Here is a 17383-nt window from a genome sequence, read left to right as displayed (position 1 = left end):
AGTGGGGATGCGCGATCTTTTCGTCAGTGTGATGACCGAGAAAAGGTAGGAGTAGTGCATTTTGTCAATCCGCCGACTTTTTCTCTCTCTCCATCTGGTCAAGTACTTTCTTCCAAGACCCATTCCCATCCACACCCAATGCATTCCACATACAATGCCGCCCAAGGCACCTCCTGTGCTCTTCTTCCTCGACCCYGTGAATAAGCCGTCGGCGAGCAAAACCGCCAAGGCGAAGAAAGATATCCGCTCACATGTTACGGCGCAACAACATCGTTCCCGGAAATATCAGCGGCGACAAGATTCTGAAGCTGCAAAGGTGAAATGGATCGTAGAGTTGGAGAGACGTGGATGGGAAGAAAAGGATAAGCAAAAAAAGAATGCAGAAGGAGAAGAAGAGGCCTACGACCAACTCCTCCCAATCATCCCCGCCTCCTCTGACCTCTCCAATCCCATTACAGCAGCATTCCGCCGCGGAACCCTCGCCTTCCAACTCTACATCCTCGACGACCCATCCAATCACATTGGCAGAATCCTCTCGAACCTAGGAACAGATGCCATGAACGTGCTCGTGGGCATTCCTTCCCTCTCCATCAAACCACATACAAAACCACTAACAGGATATTTGTTTTCGCTAGAAGAACTACGAGCAACTAGTCCTCCTCCAAACTCCCGAATGGGAACGCCAATACGCCCCTCTCACCAAACCCGGCATAGCCTACAAATACCTCATCCCAAGCCTCTTCCAAGACCCCGCTCTACTCGCTTCGTGCATRCTCCTCTCCCTCTCCCAACTCATCGCTTCGCGAAAACAACCCATCCACCCCCGGATCATCCACGGTATCTTACAGCTTCGCGGATACGTGATGAGGGTGATTAACGCCGCGTTGGAGGATCCGAAGAGGAGGGCGAGTGATCATATCATCATCGCCGTTTTGTTGTTGGCCACTTGTGAGGCTCTGCATGGGTTGCGGGAGAGTTATCCCGTGCATATGGTCGGCTTGATGGATATGGTGAATTTTAGGGGCGGATTGAGGGAGTTGGGGAGTGAAGGGTGCGTAGAGGCTTTTAGTGAGTATACTTCCCTCAAGACCGAGATATATACAGAGAAAGCGGGGGGGGGAAGAGAAAGTATAGTAAGCTGACTTATCAATGACGAACAGTTCTCTGGCAAGATGCCAACATCGCGAATATCGTCGGAGGGAAAACATACAGCCATCTCGCGAAAAATCCAAGTCCGCTCCCCGACGCCAAAGTTGATAAAGATCATTTCCTCGCGGGCGCGGTGCTTACGGCGGATACCTTTGCTGAGGAGAATGCGGGCAAGGATGTTCCGACTTGGTAGATATCAGTCGCTGGCACCTGCGAGTGGAATGAGGATGTTGGTTGCGAGATCTCTTAAGACTTGCGCAGCGGTGATTGGAAAGGTTCGAATCGACGAGCGTAATCTCATCACTTTGGATGACAGCTCCTCTTCCTCGCGAGGACTTCATGTGAAGGGAGTGGTCGACGTCGAAAATAGAGCAGCCTCCTATATTAGACCAGATTCGAATATACTAGTCGTTTCTTAGACTGCCAAAGTACCTAGCTCTCCCGCAAGCTTTCCAAAAATGATAGGGCACACCCCGGGCCCGATTGGTAAGCCCGCCCATTCATGCATTAGAGATTTCTGGGAAGGGATCTTTGGGAGACGAGGCGGTATTATTACCATTTGATGATGAAGTAGAGATGATTTCACCAGGTGACGTTGAGCTGTTGGAAGTAAGGAACTTCCCACGCAGCAGGTTGGGCGTACTTTATCAATCACCTGTAGAAGTTTCGGCCGTCAAGGCAAGTACGTTTTCCGCGTCAATAGACTTTGCTCAACCATGCGACCAACATCCTGTCATCTGATAGGTTGGCCAAGCCGGTAGTACCACCAGCGATGACCTTCATGTCGATGGGAGATGGCGAAAGGAGAGAGAGAGAGCCCGGGAAGCTAGCAGGTCGAGCTAACGTATGGGTGAAGTCACAGCATCCAATCATATAGCAGCGGAGTCCAGCCCGCCCATGTGCCGTGACTTCCCGACGCCGATGCGACACATCGCAAGTAATAAGTGAGTGAATGACAAAGAAGGTGGAAGGTTCGAGACGAATGATTTACCAATCTTCGAGCTGAACACGCGACCACACTCTCTTCTACCTCTTCCACCTTCAACATGACATCCTCGCCCACCCCAAACCACACCTCCTCCCACCAAATGTCCGAGGGCGACGTGGATGCGATCGGCGCGCACTGCCAGGCCGAATACTGCCGCCAACTCACATTCCTCCCCTTCAAATGTGAATCTTGCAAAGGGTGTGTAAGTGCCCACATGGTCCATCATCACCGAACATCCCAAAAAAGCTCACCATTCTAACCACATTTTTTCCCAGCTCCTACTGCGCTAACCACCGAACCGAAACGGCCCACGCATGTCCCAAAGCTGGCGAATGGGCTCGCAGAAAAGCACAGGCGAATCAAGGACCTGAATCACGACTTCCCTTCGCCCCAAAGCCCAACATCCTCACCCACGAACAGCAATGCTCCGATCCCGCCTGCAAAACCCTCATCAACACCCCGCTGGTGACGGGCGTGCACTGCGAGAAATGTCGCCGGGAATACTGTCTCAAACACCGCTTCACCTATGACCACAACTGCGTGAATCTCACTCCCTTGGGAGGAGGAGGAGGAGGAGGTGGAACATCTCTAGCGGGACTACAAACCTCAAAGGAAAAAGGCCTGGCAGCTCTGGATCGACTCCGAGCCTGGGGCGCCTCCAAAAAATCCACCATCGCCAACTCCACCCCACAAGGTAAATCCAAGCAAAGCGCCGCCCAAACCCTCGCAGCGACAACCGCACTTAAAAATACCGCCAAGGGCGACGACAAAATCCCTCGAGATCAGCGTATATACCTACATGTGGAAGCTTCGTCAGAAACTCTCACGGCAAAGATCCCGAGGGGTAAATTCTTCTATGGAGCCGAGTGGAGTGTGGGACGGATGTTGGATGCCGCGGCCAAGGCGCTGCAGGTCAGTAATGTGAATAACCGGAGTGAGAGCGAGGAGGATAAGTTGAGGGTGTTCCATGTGGAAGGAGGGAGACTGTTGGATTTTGGGGAGAAGGTTGGAGGGAGTTTGAAGACGGGGAATACGATTGTTTTGTTGAGAGGCGTGGGTCCTGGACTGGCGCCTACGCCTGAACGGGTCTCGTAGAGGAGGACATTGCTTGGTGGAGGGACTTGAGGGAGGTGGGATGATTGATGAGGGGTGAAGGCTGGTGATGCATGGTGATGGTGCTTTCGGCATAGCGGGCGGTGGTATCGGATGCATAAGGTAGTATAGTAGAGACGCTGCTACGAAGTGACGAGTTATGAAATAATCATTTAGATAGGAACGCCTCATTGTTCAAGTCTGCGGACATGAAGAACACATTTCCATACACATAGTCTGCCGGAGCTCTTGCATGCTCCCAGTCGAGCAGATGCCCAATTTTGTCGATGAATGCATTCCCCGATATACATGTCCTCGCTCACCCTGTTGTTATATACCACGCTGCCGTGGACTGTAATCTTTCTTCATCCTCCGTACCCGACCGACCATAGCCAGCAGAACCAGATCCTCATCAAACATCAAACATCAACCCAACCACAACATATCATGACATATCATAAAGCATCATAACACACCATCATCCCCGTCAAACYCCCTCCCGAAAATCATCCCTCGGCGTAAAGAACAGCTGCAAAGTCTTCCTCGCAGCCACAGCATTCTCCACCGCACTCATGAGTTGCGCCCCACCCAAACATTTCCCCAATCTCCCTCCACTCACATACCGTCTCAAAAGCGCGTCATCCGTATGATGCATCCCAAACGCATCTCCAATCTTCTGCATCATCGCCTCGGAACTCTCCACCCCATCGAGATAGATTTTGCGATAATCTCGATGATCTTGGGTGACGAGGATGAAGTCTTCGGGCTTTTCTTCCTCGACGGGGTCGGTATGCCAGATGTGCAATTTGGCGAGCATGGAAGCGACGCTCTTGAGAGAGGTGAAGCGTCGTTGAGGTTTGACCTGCTGCTCACCATCGACGGCAGGACTGTTGATGTCGTGGACTTGTTTCATGTGCCTGCGCACATCTTTCGGGTAGGGATGGCGACTGCCGCAAATTTCACACTTGTGTGCTTTGTTGGCGTGCACGTTTTTAAAGTGTTTGGTCGCGTCGCACGCTCGGTTGTAGCGTTTGTTGCACGTGGGATGTTCGCATTCGTAGCCGTTTTTGATGCTTCTGGCGCGCTTGGGTCGTCCGTCTTCGTCGCCGAGATCGATTGATGGGCGTTTGGAGCCTGTCGATGCTCGATACTGTGCATTGGGGTCGAGAGTTGATGAGATGTTGGCCGAGGTTGATTGAGGGAATGCTATCCATGAGAGGTCTTGTTCGCTAAAAGGGGCCACACTGTTACCATAGCCTTGCTGTGTGGTCCCGTACGTCGTCCCGGAACTTAGAGAGGGAGTCTTGAGTTGAGTGGGGTCCCCAAATGTGTCAAACATCGCGCAATAGTCTTGCGGAGGGGTGACGATGATCTTGCCTTCACTTTCAAACCCCGCAGGCGAGATTGTCAGGATTGGGTTTTGCATATAGTCGCATCCTCCATTTTGGCTTGACGACTGTGCTGGCTGCTGTGTGTAGATTGTTGGTCTCACCGGTGGGCCACCGCCAGCKACATTCTTGGATGCGGACATCCCACTCCAATCCACAGGCGCCGCGGCATCGTGGAACGGAGTCGTTGGAGCGTAGGAGGCATGAGAAGCACCATCTGGAATACCGCTGTCAAATAGAACAGTGTCATCTATACCAGTCTCGGGATAATCCTGGGCTACGTCCTGGATCATCGCCGCGAGGATCTTCCATTCCGGGTCCGAAGTCTCCGGCCACATCCCCCACTCATCTGTGTTGTCCATGGCCATTGGGTGGCAATGGCAACTGCTGGGTTGGTCAGACACCTGCGTCGACAGACCAGCGGAATATTCGTGTACAGTCGGCGCAGCCGGGTTGGAGGACAATCAAGGTTATAGAGGTTAGGCGGGAGACCAGGCTGAGAAACGCCCGGTGAGGCTGAGGTGGAGGCTTATCAATTCTCATGCAGCTAACTCGCTAGACTGCGCAGCTGAGGCACCAACTTGATCCTTCAATATAGCGAGGGAGGGCTCCGCTTGCTACCGGCAAGAAAATTGTGTGTTGTATCGTATGGATTGTTGGCAATGAATGTATGAGCAGGATGACGGGAAGAAAAAAGTACTAAACCTGAGAACATTCTCCTCCTCTGGTGTTTCAAAAGGTGTTGCTGAAAGTGCTTTTGCAATCAATGCAAATGGCGGCTTCCGCAGATTTTCGAGTGCACGCCGCCAACACAAATCGTCATGAAAAGATGATCGAGTGATGGAGCTGGCGGCGAGCCATTCCAGAGAACGGTATATATTGATGGCATCGTGGACGAGTTGCGATATCAGCAAATCAACCAACACGGGCAAAACTCCACATTACCTCCTACCAACAGTAACAGTCGCTGGGTATGCAGTCCATTGAAGCGGCAGTGGAAAGGAGAAGCTCACAAGATTCATGCAGCATCCATTGTGAATATTCATTTCTCCCGGCAGAAGATTGTGCAATCACTCAAAGCGTGGTTACTTTCTTGCCTAGATTGCTTCGCATTCGGAACCACATCCAGTGAGTCGACAGTCTTCATGCGTCGCGATGAGACTGGCTGACTGTCATGTCTGGTAGCAATGACGGAGCCTCAATTGCAGAGAGAAGTGCTTCGAACCAGGGAGGACGAACTTGTCAGCTTCACCGGCGCCTGGACGGATGACTGATGCTGCAGATTTGCCGGAGATGACAATCCCAGCGTCGCCTTGATGGTGATGATGGTTTTGCAATGAAGTGAGTGGTGGAGGAGGAAAGGTGATGCAGGYGCAGCACGCGGGGATAGATACGAAAACCACTAGCGTGGTGCTTCGATGTGGCCAGTGCTTCTCATGCCTGTTCTGAGCCGCCATAACCTGCTACCTGTATGTAGACCGCGTTGTGTAAGTCTTAGTGTAAGGTAGTTCCATTAGTTGGTAATTGATGATACARCTTGTATCGATGTGCAACAAATCGTTCGCCTTCGTGCTGCGATGCGAGGTGGGCATTGTCGAATCTTGACTAGCGTTAGGGTTGGGGTAACGGCCTGTATCACTTCCAACATGGCCTATTGTACCTAGCACTCGTGCTGTGTGGATTATTATGAGCAGGACAAAGTCGGTGAAGTAGTTGCGCTGACCGACAAACTCTCGCAGACTGCTAGTGTGGAATCCTGGAAGGACAGTTGCGGGGCGTGTGTTGGCAGAATCTGAACGTCTGCAAGCAACGCCAAAGGTACCGCTCACATCGTGCGTAGTTCCATTCGCACAACACTACTCCGTAGACCATAATGACAAGATCTACAGAATCTGCAACGCGGAACATGAAACTGACGCTATCAAGTCAACTGTTCACCGTTATGGTAGAGTATTCATCTTACATCCGCCCCCACCTTCACATGCGCGAGGTACCCCGGACGTTCGCAGGGTTCATCTTATCGACCTCGGCGCTAAGGTCGGTAGCGTGTTGCGTTCGCGGGGCAGGCACGAGACCCAGCCCAAGCTCTCCCAAAACACCTAGGTACCTAGCTTGGGCAACTACTGTACGCCCTCCACTCTTCGGCAGTTGTAGTTGAACTTCTTCGCATCAACATCATCGAGTCATCAAAAAGGACTCCTGGCAGGTTTCATTCACTGCTATTACTTTGATACTGAATTCATACTTTGTATTGATTGCATGCCACACCTCGTGCGGAATCACCGGCAGATGACCATCAATCACCACCGTCGTCCTCGTCACAGCTGCTGACCAGGCCAAGCGGACGTAGCGAAGGGCTTCACTCATCCCTCTCGCCCCATCGTCCCGCCACTCCACTCCAGTCACCATGTTGACATCCTACCTCCAACATGGCCTTCCCCCGGCGAGACATCAATCATTGTCCTCGACCGTCGGCATGCGGACATCAACCAGCACTCGTCTCACCCGTCCCAGCGCCACCAATATTGCTCAATCTCGCAGTCATTGGGGATGGCGACGTCCTGGCGACTATAGCTCACACGTCGATCCCTTGTTCCACCGTTTCCACCGTTCTCGCTCGCTGAAGACAAGAGCCAAGCAGATTGATAAAATGAGACGTCGGAGTCGATGGGATTGGGATGCAGCTCAGCAACCATTCTTCAACGCAAAGCACATTCGCTTCGCGAGTCACTTTGGCGGTCCCAAGTATCATCCACGCAAGCTTGAAGCCGATAGAAAGAATGACCGAGGCCTTGATGGAGAAGACGGGTTCGAGCTGACCGAAGCCRAGAAGAAGTGGAAGGAAGACATGGAACGCATGCGGAAGCGTATTGAGCAGGATCCATACGAGGCCGTCTTTGGGAAGCGTTTCCAACCATTCTGGAGCCCGCTCCTCAGCCCGATCCTGCGATGGACCAGCGAAGAGCTGACCGCAAAAGCTGACGCTCCTGCAGAAATAAAGCCCAAAGATACCGCGGCCAAGAAGACACCGGAGCCTGTAAAGACCGAACAGCCAGCTAAGAAGGAGCGTGACGTGGATGCTGACACTCCGAATGGCCAGCTGACCACCTACTCATATTCTGCATCCACGGCCTGGGATTCCAAGTCCAACAATACCCGCGGACAGGAGTGGGACTCCAATTCTGGAGAGACCAAAACCTGGGTGTACGATCCAATCGCTAATCGAAAAGTCCTCCGAGTTCAGAAACCCATGCCAATTAGCCCAGCCCAGGCCATTCAGGCACTCCCATCGATCCCAGAGTCCAGATTGAAGGAACTGACCCAGAAAGAAGTTCGTAAGCCTATTGGAGTACCAACGACGACTGTGAACGAAACAGACAAGGCCTCTGTGTACTTTCCGTCTTTATTGAACACATCCGTGGCTGCAGGCCCAGCTAAGACTTCACCCATCACCAAAGCTCCCGAAAGCGATCTTGAACTTCTCACAGCGGAAGACGTTCGAGCCTCGATGCGAGGTCGACAAGATCGTGCCCACTACAGCACACGTGCGAGCCCACAGAAGCCAGCAGTCTTGCAGCCAGCAATACATCGCATGCAGGCAAAGGAGATTCCAGAGCCCGAGGATTTCGATGACTCCGCTGCACACGAGTCAACAGGTGAAGGGATACAATCGAGCCATGWTCCGCGGGATTGGGATAAACAGGCCGAGTTGCTACAAGCCAACCGCGTTCTACGAACCCGCGGCGTCGCAAACGATGAACCTACTAGGCTTCCTGCTGACAACGATCCTTCATACACGCCGGCGGGGTTCAAACCACCCACTGTATACATGCACGGCCGCAAGGTGGAAGAGAACGGTCGCGTAATTGATGAGCACGAGAGGACACCGGCTGACAATGATCCAACCCTCGATCGATTTGCTCGCTTCAAGCCGCCGACTGTCTTCAAAGATGGACGCAAAGTGGAGGAGAATGGCCACAAGCTTAATGCACTTGCGCGTACTCCATACGACAACGATCCTACGATGGACAAGAGTGATGGTAAATTCAAGCCGCCAACAGTGTACATGGGAGGGCGAAAGGTCGAGGAAAACGGCCACAAGATTAACGAACTTGCGCGTACTCCATACGACAACGATCCTACCATGGACCGGGACGTGAAACTCAAGCCACCGACTGTTTATGGGAGCTTGAATAGCAGCAAGGCCAAGCACTCCGTCCCCGCCTACGATCCCAACGCCGATAAGCAGAGCAGAWACCAGCGAAAAGTGATTGAATTGAAGAGAGAGCTGGACCTGTCTTACGAACAAAGCACGATCAATTCAGAGATGCACGTAGAGCGCATTCGTGAGTTGGAGCGTGCACTACAACAGGCCTGCGCCAAGGACACATCCAAGGACGCGCGCAAGGACGCATCAAAGGTCACTGGTCCAGAGCACGTCCAGGCAGAGGGCGATTTCGACATTGCCAACGTGGCACGATTTGCCAAGGACAATTCCAAGTGGTACAAGCAGTCGACGCATTCGCCCGTTGCAAGTCCACAGGGTCGAGAAATCTCCGCAAGTTCCGCAAGTACTCCCTCGCGGGATCCCGTTGTTGAGAAGTTGCTCGCCAAGTCTGCAAAGGAGCATGGCATCGCTTATCGTGAAGCGACACACGAGGACACCAAGAACCTGCTGAGAGAGATGGCAGAGAAAGACCGTCAGATAAGCGAGTCACGCGCTGGAAGAAGTCCGGTTGTGGATTCCCATTCAGCCAGGATTGATAGGGAGATGGCTATCAACTACAAGAATAAGCCAGAGGATACCGCCAAGCTGCTTGCAGACCAGGCCGAACAAGACCGCCAGATTCACGAGACTCGCCAAGGGAGGAATCCCTTCCAGGATCCACTTTCAGCAAAGGTGGACAAGGAGATGGCCGAGAAGTTCGAGCACAAGCCTGTTGATACTAAGAGGTTGCTCGCAGACTATGCCGAACAGGATCGTCAGATTCAAGAAAGCCATGCTGGTAGGAATCCCTTCCCAGATCCGCTCTCAGCAAAAGTCGACAAGGAGATGGCTGAGAAGCACAAGTACAAGCCAGAGGATACCATCAAGCTGTTAGAAGCAGATGCCCTGCGGGAGAAGGAGTGGACCAAGTATGTTGAAGAGAAGAAGGTTGATGCCGTTGAGAAGAAGAAGGATGCAGTCAGTTGGAATGTTCAGTGGGCAGATCCACCCGTTTACAAAGTCCTCGCATACGACTCTGGTAACGATATGTTCTCCACTGCGACCACCTCGTCCAACTTTACCACCCACGAGTCACCCATCTCGATCCAGGATGCTCTGTCGCAGCTATATCAACCAGCCAGATTCGTTCCTCACTTTGCRGAGTTACAGAAGGAGGGCTTTCAAGTCATCTTTGGCACCAAAGACTTGTTACTCTTCAAAAAACGCGTCGATCTCAAGCCTTCTCTCGTGGGTCATGACCCGGTGAAGTCAAACGATACGCAAGCGCAGCCAATCACCTCTTTAGTGGAGCCAATATCGGAAACATCGAACGAGGGCGCAAAGGCGAGATATACTCCACCAGGTACCCCGAGCTACGTCTCCCCTGGCTGTCCAAACAAGAAGTCAGGCACGGCTGTCAATGGCCCGAGTACGATTCAGTCTCGACGTGGCGACATGTTTGATTCGCGAAAAGACCACGACAACAAGCGAAGCGCACGTGTACATCGCGAGGAGCGGGTATTCTCCGGCCGCAAGAGTGGCGGATATCAACGCTCCGAGCTGACAGCGGAGGAGATTGAGTTGTTGCGTAGACTCAAGGGTAACGGCAGCGGCTGGGTTAGCAGACTTAGGTGGGCGCTCGGAGTTGGTGTAGGTGCAAGCGCTGTAGCTTATGGCGTTGGAGTCGCTGTTGAGAACAAGGAGCATCGAGACCGGGAGCGCTGGGAGGATGTTCTCGCAGGGCGAAAGAGTTCGTAGTGGGACAGCCCTCTATTTGAAGCACGACAATCATGGGCGGAGCAATGATGCATTTATGAGCGTTATGAAGGGCGATGGAGTTTTGGCGAAGGGCACAGCGGCGTATTTTCGAATTTTTGATACTCTCAGGTCTCGCAGGGCGTGGGAGGTTAACATGGCTGGAGTGAGACTGTCGCTTGAGAGGAGAAGCGGAAGGGATGGATGGACTTTGGACGAATCTCGCAATGGGGCTCTCGCTTGTCCATAATTTGCGATTTTCGGGACACCTCTACTCAGTTTTTGCTCGCCGCAAGTGACTCGATCGTTTGCGGTAAGATAAGTCGTAGCATAGGAGCATACGGTGAAGGTTACACCTCCGTAGTTCATTTCGTCTTCTTGGATGGGTTTGCAGCTTTCCCACCGCCTAATCTTGAGACCAGACGTGAGTACATGTCTACACCCATGAAGATCGCTGGAAAGAAGAAGAAGAGGAAGAAGTTAGATGTGACTGGCGTTGTACGATATGACGAAGGAAGAGGACTTACAAAGCGCAATATAAGGCCCATAGAGCTGTCCCAGACCCATCTTCTCGTCGGTGCTGAGATTGTTCCAGGAGAGGAAATCTGCGATGCAAGTTGCTGTTGTGATTGCGGTTTGTACGGCGTAGATTAGGAGGTGGATGGGGACTTTTGGGTCATCTATGAGATCTTGTTAGTCACATGAGGATTTCTTTCCCACGTGAGAGATTTTCAAGGATGTCTTACCGCGTAGTAGAGCTCCTATCGCCCAGGTGGAAAGGGGAAGGTGGTAGAGCAGTTCCATGTACATGTATAAATCGAACCAGGCGGGAGGAGAGACGAAGAATTGATCGCGGTAGGTTTGGATGTACCAGGTTCGGAGGGTGGTCATGAAGGTTGGCTTTAGGGATTCTGGGTAGAGGGGTGTGAGGTCCACGCCTGTTTCATTGGGGGAAAAAGGGTGTTAGTTTTTGGAGAGAGTGGATGGGGAGGAGGAGGAGGAGGAGGAGGGCTCTTACAGAACATTACGGGGATGTGGATTAGGAAGAAGGTTAGGTAGAGGAGATCTTTTTTACGGGATAGGATGGACATTTTGGATGGGTGGGAGTTGGAGTTGATGGTGTTTTTTGTTGGGGTAGATGAGGAAAGGTCAGCAAGTTGAGGTCGTGGAGGTTTTAAAGGGTGAAGTTTGCATGGGTTCGATGATCGACGAGGTTGTTGTTCTTGGCATCTGTATGGGTGGATGTCATGTTTGTGGAAGAGGAAGAGAGACATGGGGACATGGGGACGTGGATTTTGGTACTGTTCGTGATCTACTATTGCCATTTACAATATCCTACAGGCTATCTGTTGTTTGAACCCAGGATGCGGCTGTGTATTGAGCCAGTTCACCCCATAGTTCCATAACATCGACTCCACAAGTTTTCCGACGCGGTGCAGCATTCGTTCATATGAGCATCCAGAATGCTCCCGATGCAGTCTCATCCGCGATCGATGGGTCGTCGTTCTCACAATGCACATGTGATCTTTCGATCTACCCTGGAACATCCCATCACTGCCCCAAGACCTGCTTGACAATCCTCGCGACCTCTGCGCGATCCACCGGCTTTCCTTCCAGACTGCCTCCAGGACCGATGACCTTCTTCAGTACCTGGCCCATGTTACTCCCACTGCCTCCCTGCACCCCATCCACCACCGCAATGACGGCTTCTCGGATTTGCTCCTCGGAAAGGGTCTCCACGCTCCCCGCATACTCCTCCATGACCGCCGCCTGCTGATTCTCCTTCTCCACCAAGTCCTCTCGACCTGCTGCTTTGGCCTCCTCGCCGGCATTCTTCGCAGCTGCTGCGCGTTTCCGCAATATAGACAGCAGCTGCAAGTCGGACTTGATGGGATTTGATGTTTTGGCGGAGTTTGCCACTTCGGCTAGGAGGGTTCGGAGAACATTGAGACGGTTGGTGTCCTTGGCCTTCATCGCCGTCTTGAGATCCCCTTTGAGCTTGAGCAGGAGAGGCGGCGCTGGCGGGGTTGGGGGGACTGGAGTGGCGTATGTGCGGCGGCATTGCAGACAGACATTGCGGGTGGGAAGAAATGGAATCATGCGACTTCGCGCGAGAGAGCGGGTGATGTTGAGGGACATGTTGGAGATGCAGAACAGGAGAAGGTGGGATCATAAGGTAAACGACTTTAGGGTAAGGTACATAGCTCCGTAAATTTTGTCATTTCTTCACATCTGACCCCCCCAAGGATTGGTGGAACGCGTTCGCGATTAAACTTTGGATGTTCCTGGCCTGGTTTCTGTTTCCAACAACATCTTCAGCAAACAGCTCCAAGTGAATGGAAATTTCTCTTAAAAGGACGGATCACGGATAACGAACGACCAAAAGAGGAGGGTGTCATCTTCTTCCATCGACGAACACGAATCATCCGCCCACCATAATCGACAGAAGACGGCTTCTTTCACACCGCGGAGTGATGCGCTGCTGCACCGGCACCAACAACAACCTCGCCGTTTCTCCCCACCCGCGTCGGTAATCATTCCAATTCAACATGGCAGCTGCAGCCCCGGCGACGCCGCAGCGCCCATTGCCCGGCGCCTTTATGAACACACCGGCGCCTCCGCAGGGCTCTACCATCTTCTTCAACAATGCCGCGACTTTGCGCCAGAACCAACCGCAAGCGCCAACCGAGACCGCGGCCAGTACGATTAGCACACAGACCACAGCGCCCGTGGAGCGTGCAGCTCGCACCATCAACGACACTCTGGCAGGAGAGGAGCGATTTCCAGAGCTCGAGTCGTACGTGACCCAAGGTACAAGCGGAGAATATGAGCTGCCCACAAGTCCGGCGTGGCTACCATTCCAGAGGCTGAAGAATCATGATCTTCCGCCAAGATTGATGGAGCAGGTCGGACTGGCGGGAATGGGCATGACCCTGGGCATCTTCCCTCCATTGGGCCATGGATGGGTTGCAGTGGACAACTGCCTCTACCTCTGGGATTATTCCCATCCGAACCCAGAGATTATCGGCTTCGAAGAGTGTACGCATCCCATCACCAGTGTCCAATTGGTCACACCCAAGCCGGGAGTCTTTGTTGCCGACATCAAGCACATGATTGTGATTTGCACAGCAGAAACGATGCTGTTGCTTGGAGTTGCCACCCCAACCACTCCCACCGGTGCACAAACAGTCGCGCTGTACGACACGAGGATGCAGATTCCCATCAGAGGGCTCGCGGTCAATATCGTGGAATGCTCGAGGAAGAGCGGGCGCATCTTCTTCTCCGGAACCACATCAGACGACATATACGAGTTCCACTACCAACAGGACGAAGGCTGGTTTAGAGGTAGATGTAGTCGTATCTGTCACACCAAGTCATCGACAAACTTCCTCTCGGACAATATCGCCGCCGTGGGCTACATTTTTGGGTCCCGGGAACAAGCCAAGACTTTCAGGCAAATCGCCATCGACGACTCCCGAAACCTGTTGTACACGCTCAGCACTACAAGTGAGATCAAAGTTTGGCTCATCAAGGATCGACTGGATGGCGGTCTCACGCGACTTTTGCCTTCTTTGCTCCAAAACACCGGACATTTTAACAGCCGCACCGAGCTGCTCCAAGGGAGAGATGTTGCGATTGCTTCTCTCAGCGTCATCCCGGCGACCGAAGCACGCAAAGTCAGCATGATGGCTACCACCAACACAGGCTGCAGGCTGTACTTGTCCGTCACGCGTGGATATGGCTACCAAGCAGACGCGCAAAACCCACCCACAAGCATCCAGATCCTGCACATTCGCTTCCCCCCGACAGATCCCCATGCACCACGAGCGCCGATACAGCAAAATCAAACAGCTGTTGGCGCGTACAACCCCAGCGGACAAGGCGACAGCAGTTCGAGATATCTCACACCGACGACAAATGCCACCCGCTTTCCGCCCGGTTACTGGATGGCAACTGGCCCAAATCCGGATGGCACTACCACCCCCAAGCTCTTCTGCGCGGCATTCGACTCAGCGCGGCTCAAAAATCCGCAGGACACGGCCCAGCTGAAGGACCGCTTTGCGGAGTATGGCCAGTGGATTGACCTTCCGGATGGGTTTGAACAGATCTTGACCATGAACGACGATTTCGCTGCTGCCGGTGAGCCTACTGGATTTGGCAATGAGCTGGCCGTACAATTTGACAAGACCTCATCTGAATTTGCCATTGTGACGTCTTCGGGCATTCAGACCATCCGCCGGAGAAGACTCGTCGACATCTTTGCGTCAATCATGAAGTATGGATCATCAGATGATGAAGGTCTCGAGGGAGATATCAAGCGGTTCGTGCGAACGTATGGCCGAGGTGAGACCGCCGCGACTGCGCTTGCCGTCGCATGCGGTCAGGGCGTTGATGTTGCTGACAGCCGCGTCGCCAACGTCACTGATCCCGAGGTCATTGAGAAAGCCCGCAAAGCATTCATCGAACACGGTGGCAAGGCAGACTACAATGCGAATGCAGTCATCGATCAAACGGCTGCGCCCATTGACAGTGTACGACCCAGTCCGCGGCACGAGGGAATGGCTCTGTACATCTCGCGTATCGTTCGGTCAATCTGGAAAGCCACAATCATCCAGGAAACAGTCGTTCCCGGCGTGGGTGTTCAGATGGTGCCAACCATCACATTGGAAAAATTGCGCTCTGTCCAGCTCAATTTGAACTCGCTGAGAGACTTTCTCGACCGGAATCGCAGCTTCATTGAAGGATTGGCAGGTCCAGAGGCTCTGAGCAGAGTCAGCTCTCGACAAGAAGAAATTGCGCTACAGGGCGAGCATCGTGCGATGAACAGCCTGCTCGAGCTTATCAGAAGCATCACCGAGGGTATCAGCTTCGTACTTGTTCTTTTTGACGAGCGAATTGAGGAGATTCTTGCTCTTCTCCAAGAAGATAGCAAACAAAAGGCAAGAGAACTCACCTTCGAGGGACTGTTCGTCTCGCCTACTGGCCGCGACCTTGCGAAGGAACTCGTAAAGGCCATCGTCAACCGAAACATCGCCAACGGCAGCAACGTAGATACTGTCGCCGAAGCGCTTCGCCGAAGGTGTGGCAGTTTCTGCAGCGCAGATGATGTGGTCATATTCAAGGCGCAAGAACAGGTCAAGCGTGCTTCCGAAGCAAACTCCACCGAGACTGGCCGTGCTCTGTTGAATGAGAGTCACAGGCTCTTTGCCACGGTCGCGAGCAGTCTGAGTTATGAGCATCTCAGATGGGCGACTGAGCGCTACGTCGAAATGGAGTTCTTCGCTGGCGCCATTTCACTCTGCCTAACTGTCGCCACTGAAAAGGACAAGTCAAAAAGAGCTCTCGCATGGTTGAGGGACGACAGACCAGAACCAGATGCGAGAAAAGAAGCTTTCGACAGCCGTAGTGAATGCTACAATCTCATATTTGCAACGATCGAAGCGCTCGATCGTACAACGGCAGACCAGCCCGAGCTCGTGGATGGAAGGTATACACTGGCAGTCAGGAGACGCAACGAGGCGTACACACTCATTGATGACTCGGATGATCTTGTTTTCCTCACTTGTCTTTACGACTGGTACGTGGAGAGACTGCAGCAACCTGATCGCCTCCTCAAGATCGAGAACCCCTACGTCGTGGAATACCTTCGCAAACGTAGTCAGGACAGCAGAGGCCACGCCGACCTACTTTGGCGTTACTTCGCCCACTACAACGACTACCTCCAGTCGGCTTCCACCCAACTCGAGATCGCGCAGTCACACTTTGAAATTAGCTTGGAGGATCGCATTGGCTACCTGTCGCGGGCTCGGACCAACGCCAGCACCCGCCAGACAGCGATCACAGATTCTCGCCAAACCAAGCAGAAGCTTCTCCGCGAAGTGTCTGACCTTCTCGAGATCGCCAGTGTTCAAGACGAGATCCTCAATCGTGTCCGCAGTGACCCGCGCTACAGCGGCGAAGAAGCCCGCCTCGTTCACATTCGAGCCCTCAACAGCCAAATTCTTCCAGTGGAGACCCTCTTCAACAACTTTACAGATCCAGGCAGCTATCACGATCTGTGCATTATGCTCTACCAAGTCGCGGACCACCGCAACCCCGCAGACATTCTGGCCTCATGGCAGCAGCTGATTACGCAAACGAGCAACGAAGCGCCTGCACTTTACGGCACTCAGCGTGCTCCATGGGAAGCAGTCGGCGCCAAAGTCCGCGAACTTGGAAGGAGATTGCACGCCGCACCCTCTACGTTCCCCATCCAAGCGCTCCTCCCCATGCTCGAGCGTTACGCAGCCGAGACCCCTTCCGCAAGCCAGATCACGCAGACATGGGCTGTGGACATCTTCCTCGACCTGGAGATCCCACACGAGACATTACTCCCTGCTCTCGAGCAGATCTATTATGGTAATGAACACCCTTTTGTTGGTAACAGGAAGAAACACATTGCGGCGAAGATTATCTACCTTTTGGCCGAATGGATGACTGCGAGTGAGATGAGCGGTGACAGGATTTTGTTTGGAAGTGAGGAGAATTTGAGTATGGTGGTCGATATTCTGGCGCAGTTGTTGAGAGGCRGGGCTTTGGACCCGCCGGGGCAGAGGCAGGCGGAGGAGCTGGCGGCGAATATTAATCAGGCTGCGAGGTAGATTGAGATGAAGCGCCGATGCAGTTGAGTGAAGGAGGAGGCCTTTCGCAGTGAAAGGTGGCCTTTTGGAAGATAAGATTTAGCGACGGCGTTCCATTGCTGCCTCCAATTGTTGCCGTCTTTGGTCGATGAAGCTCTACTCGTTGGACTAGTCTCCGTGATGA

The 17383-nt window shown here is 53.0% G+C and overlaps 8 protein-coding genes; 5 read left to right on the top strand and 3 right to left on the bottom strand.

Annotated features, from left to right (window-relative positions):
• Positions 1-154: 154 nt before the first annotated feature.
• On the top strand, positions 155-1342 carry RCC_03712 (uncharacterized protein; the record flags this gene model as incomplete). XM_023768998.1 has 3 exons in its annotated part: positions 155-568; positions 636-1068; positions 1161-1342. The coding sequence occupies 3 exons, from the start codon at positions 155-157 to the stop codon at positions 1340-1342; spliced, it is 1029 nt and encodes a 342-aa protein (XP_023624766.1).
• A 914-nt stretch (positions 1343-2256) lies between these two features.
• On the top strand, positions 2257-3232 carry RCC_03711 (related to Zn-finger protein; the record flags this gene model as incomplete). XM_023768997.1 has 2 exons in its annotated part: positions 2257-2339; positions 2413-3232. The coding sequence occupies 2 exons, from the start codon at positions 2257-2259 to the stop codon at positions 3230-3232; spliced, it is 903 nt and encodes a 300-aa protein (XP_023624765.1).
• Positions 3233-3716: 484 nt separating this feature from the next.
• RCC_03710 (uncharacterized protein) lies at positions 3717-4985 on the bottom strand (the record flags this gene model as incomplete). Its single annotated transcript, XM_023768996.1, has 1 exon — positions 3717-4985. One exon carries the CDS (start codon positions 4983-4985, stop codon positions 3717-3719), a length of 1269 nt encoding a protein of 422 aa, XP_023624764.1.
• Positions 4986-5457: 472 nt separating this feature from the next.
• RCC_03709 (uncharacterized protein) lies at positions 5458-5891 on the top strand (the record flags this gene model as incomplete). XM_023768995.1 has 3 exons in its annotated part: positions 5458-5587; positions 5644-5745; positions 5803-5891. 3 exons carry the CDS (start codon positions 5458-5460, stop codon positions 5889-5891), a joined length of 321 nt encoding a protein of 106 aa, XP_023624763.1.
• A 1133-nt stretch (positions 5892-7024) lies between these two features.
• On the top strand, positions 7025-10582 carry RCC_03708 (uncharacterized protein; the record flags this gene model as incomplete). Its single annotated transcript, XM_023768994.1, has 1 exon — positions 7025-10582. The coding sequence occupies one exon, from the start codon at positions 7025-7027 to the stop codon at positions 10580-10582; it is 3558 nt and encodes a 1185-aa protein (XP_023624762.1).
• A 477-nt stretch (positions 10583-11059) lies between these two features.
• On the bottom strand, positions 11060-11670 carry RCC_03707 (related to integral membrane protein; the record flags this gene model as incomplete). XM_023768993.1 has 3 exons in its annotated part: positions 11060-11259; positions 11326-11517; positions 11598-11670. 3 exons carry the CDS (start codon positions 11668-11670, stop codon positions 11060-11062), a joined length of 465 nt encoding a protein of 154 aa, XP_023624761.1.
• Positions 11671-12130: 460 nt separating this feature from the next.
• RCC_03706 (related to Altered inheritance of mitochondria protein 41, mitochondrial) lies at positions 12131-12718 on the bottom strand (the record flags this gene model as incomplete). The annotated part of the gene is made up of 1 exon (XM_023768992.1): positions 12131-12718. The coding sequence occupies one exon, from the start codon at positions 12716-12718 to the stop codon at positions 12131-12133; it is 588 nt and encodes a 195-aa protein (XP_023624760.1).
• Positions 12719-13128: 410 nt separating this feature from the next.
• Positions 13129-17220, top strand: RCC_03705 (related to non-repetitive nucleoporin; the record flags this gene model as incomplete). Its single annotated transcript, XM_023768991.1, has 1 exon — positions 13129-17220. One exon carries the CDS (start codon positions 13129-13131, stop codon positions 17218-17220), a length of 4092 nt encoding a protein of 1363 aa, XP_023624759.1.
• Between the last annotated feature and the right edge of the window lie 163 nt (positions 17221-17383).

Source organism: Ramularia collo-cygni, assembly GCF_900074925.1.
Source record: "Ramularia collo-cygni strain URUG2 genome assembly, contig: RCC_scaffold04, whole genome shotgun sequence".
NCBI lineage: Eukaryota > Fungi > Ascomycota > Dothideomycetes > Mycosphaerellales > Mycosphaerellaceae > Ramularia > Ramularia collo-cygni.
The sequence above is the reverse complement of the archived record's forward strand: the minus strand, read 5'-3'. Positions and strand labels throughout refer to the sequence as shown.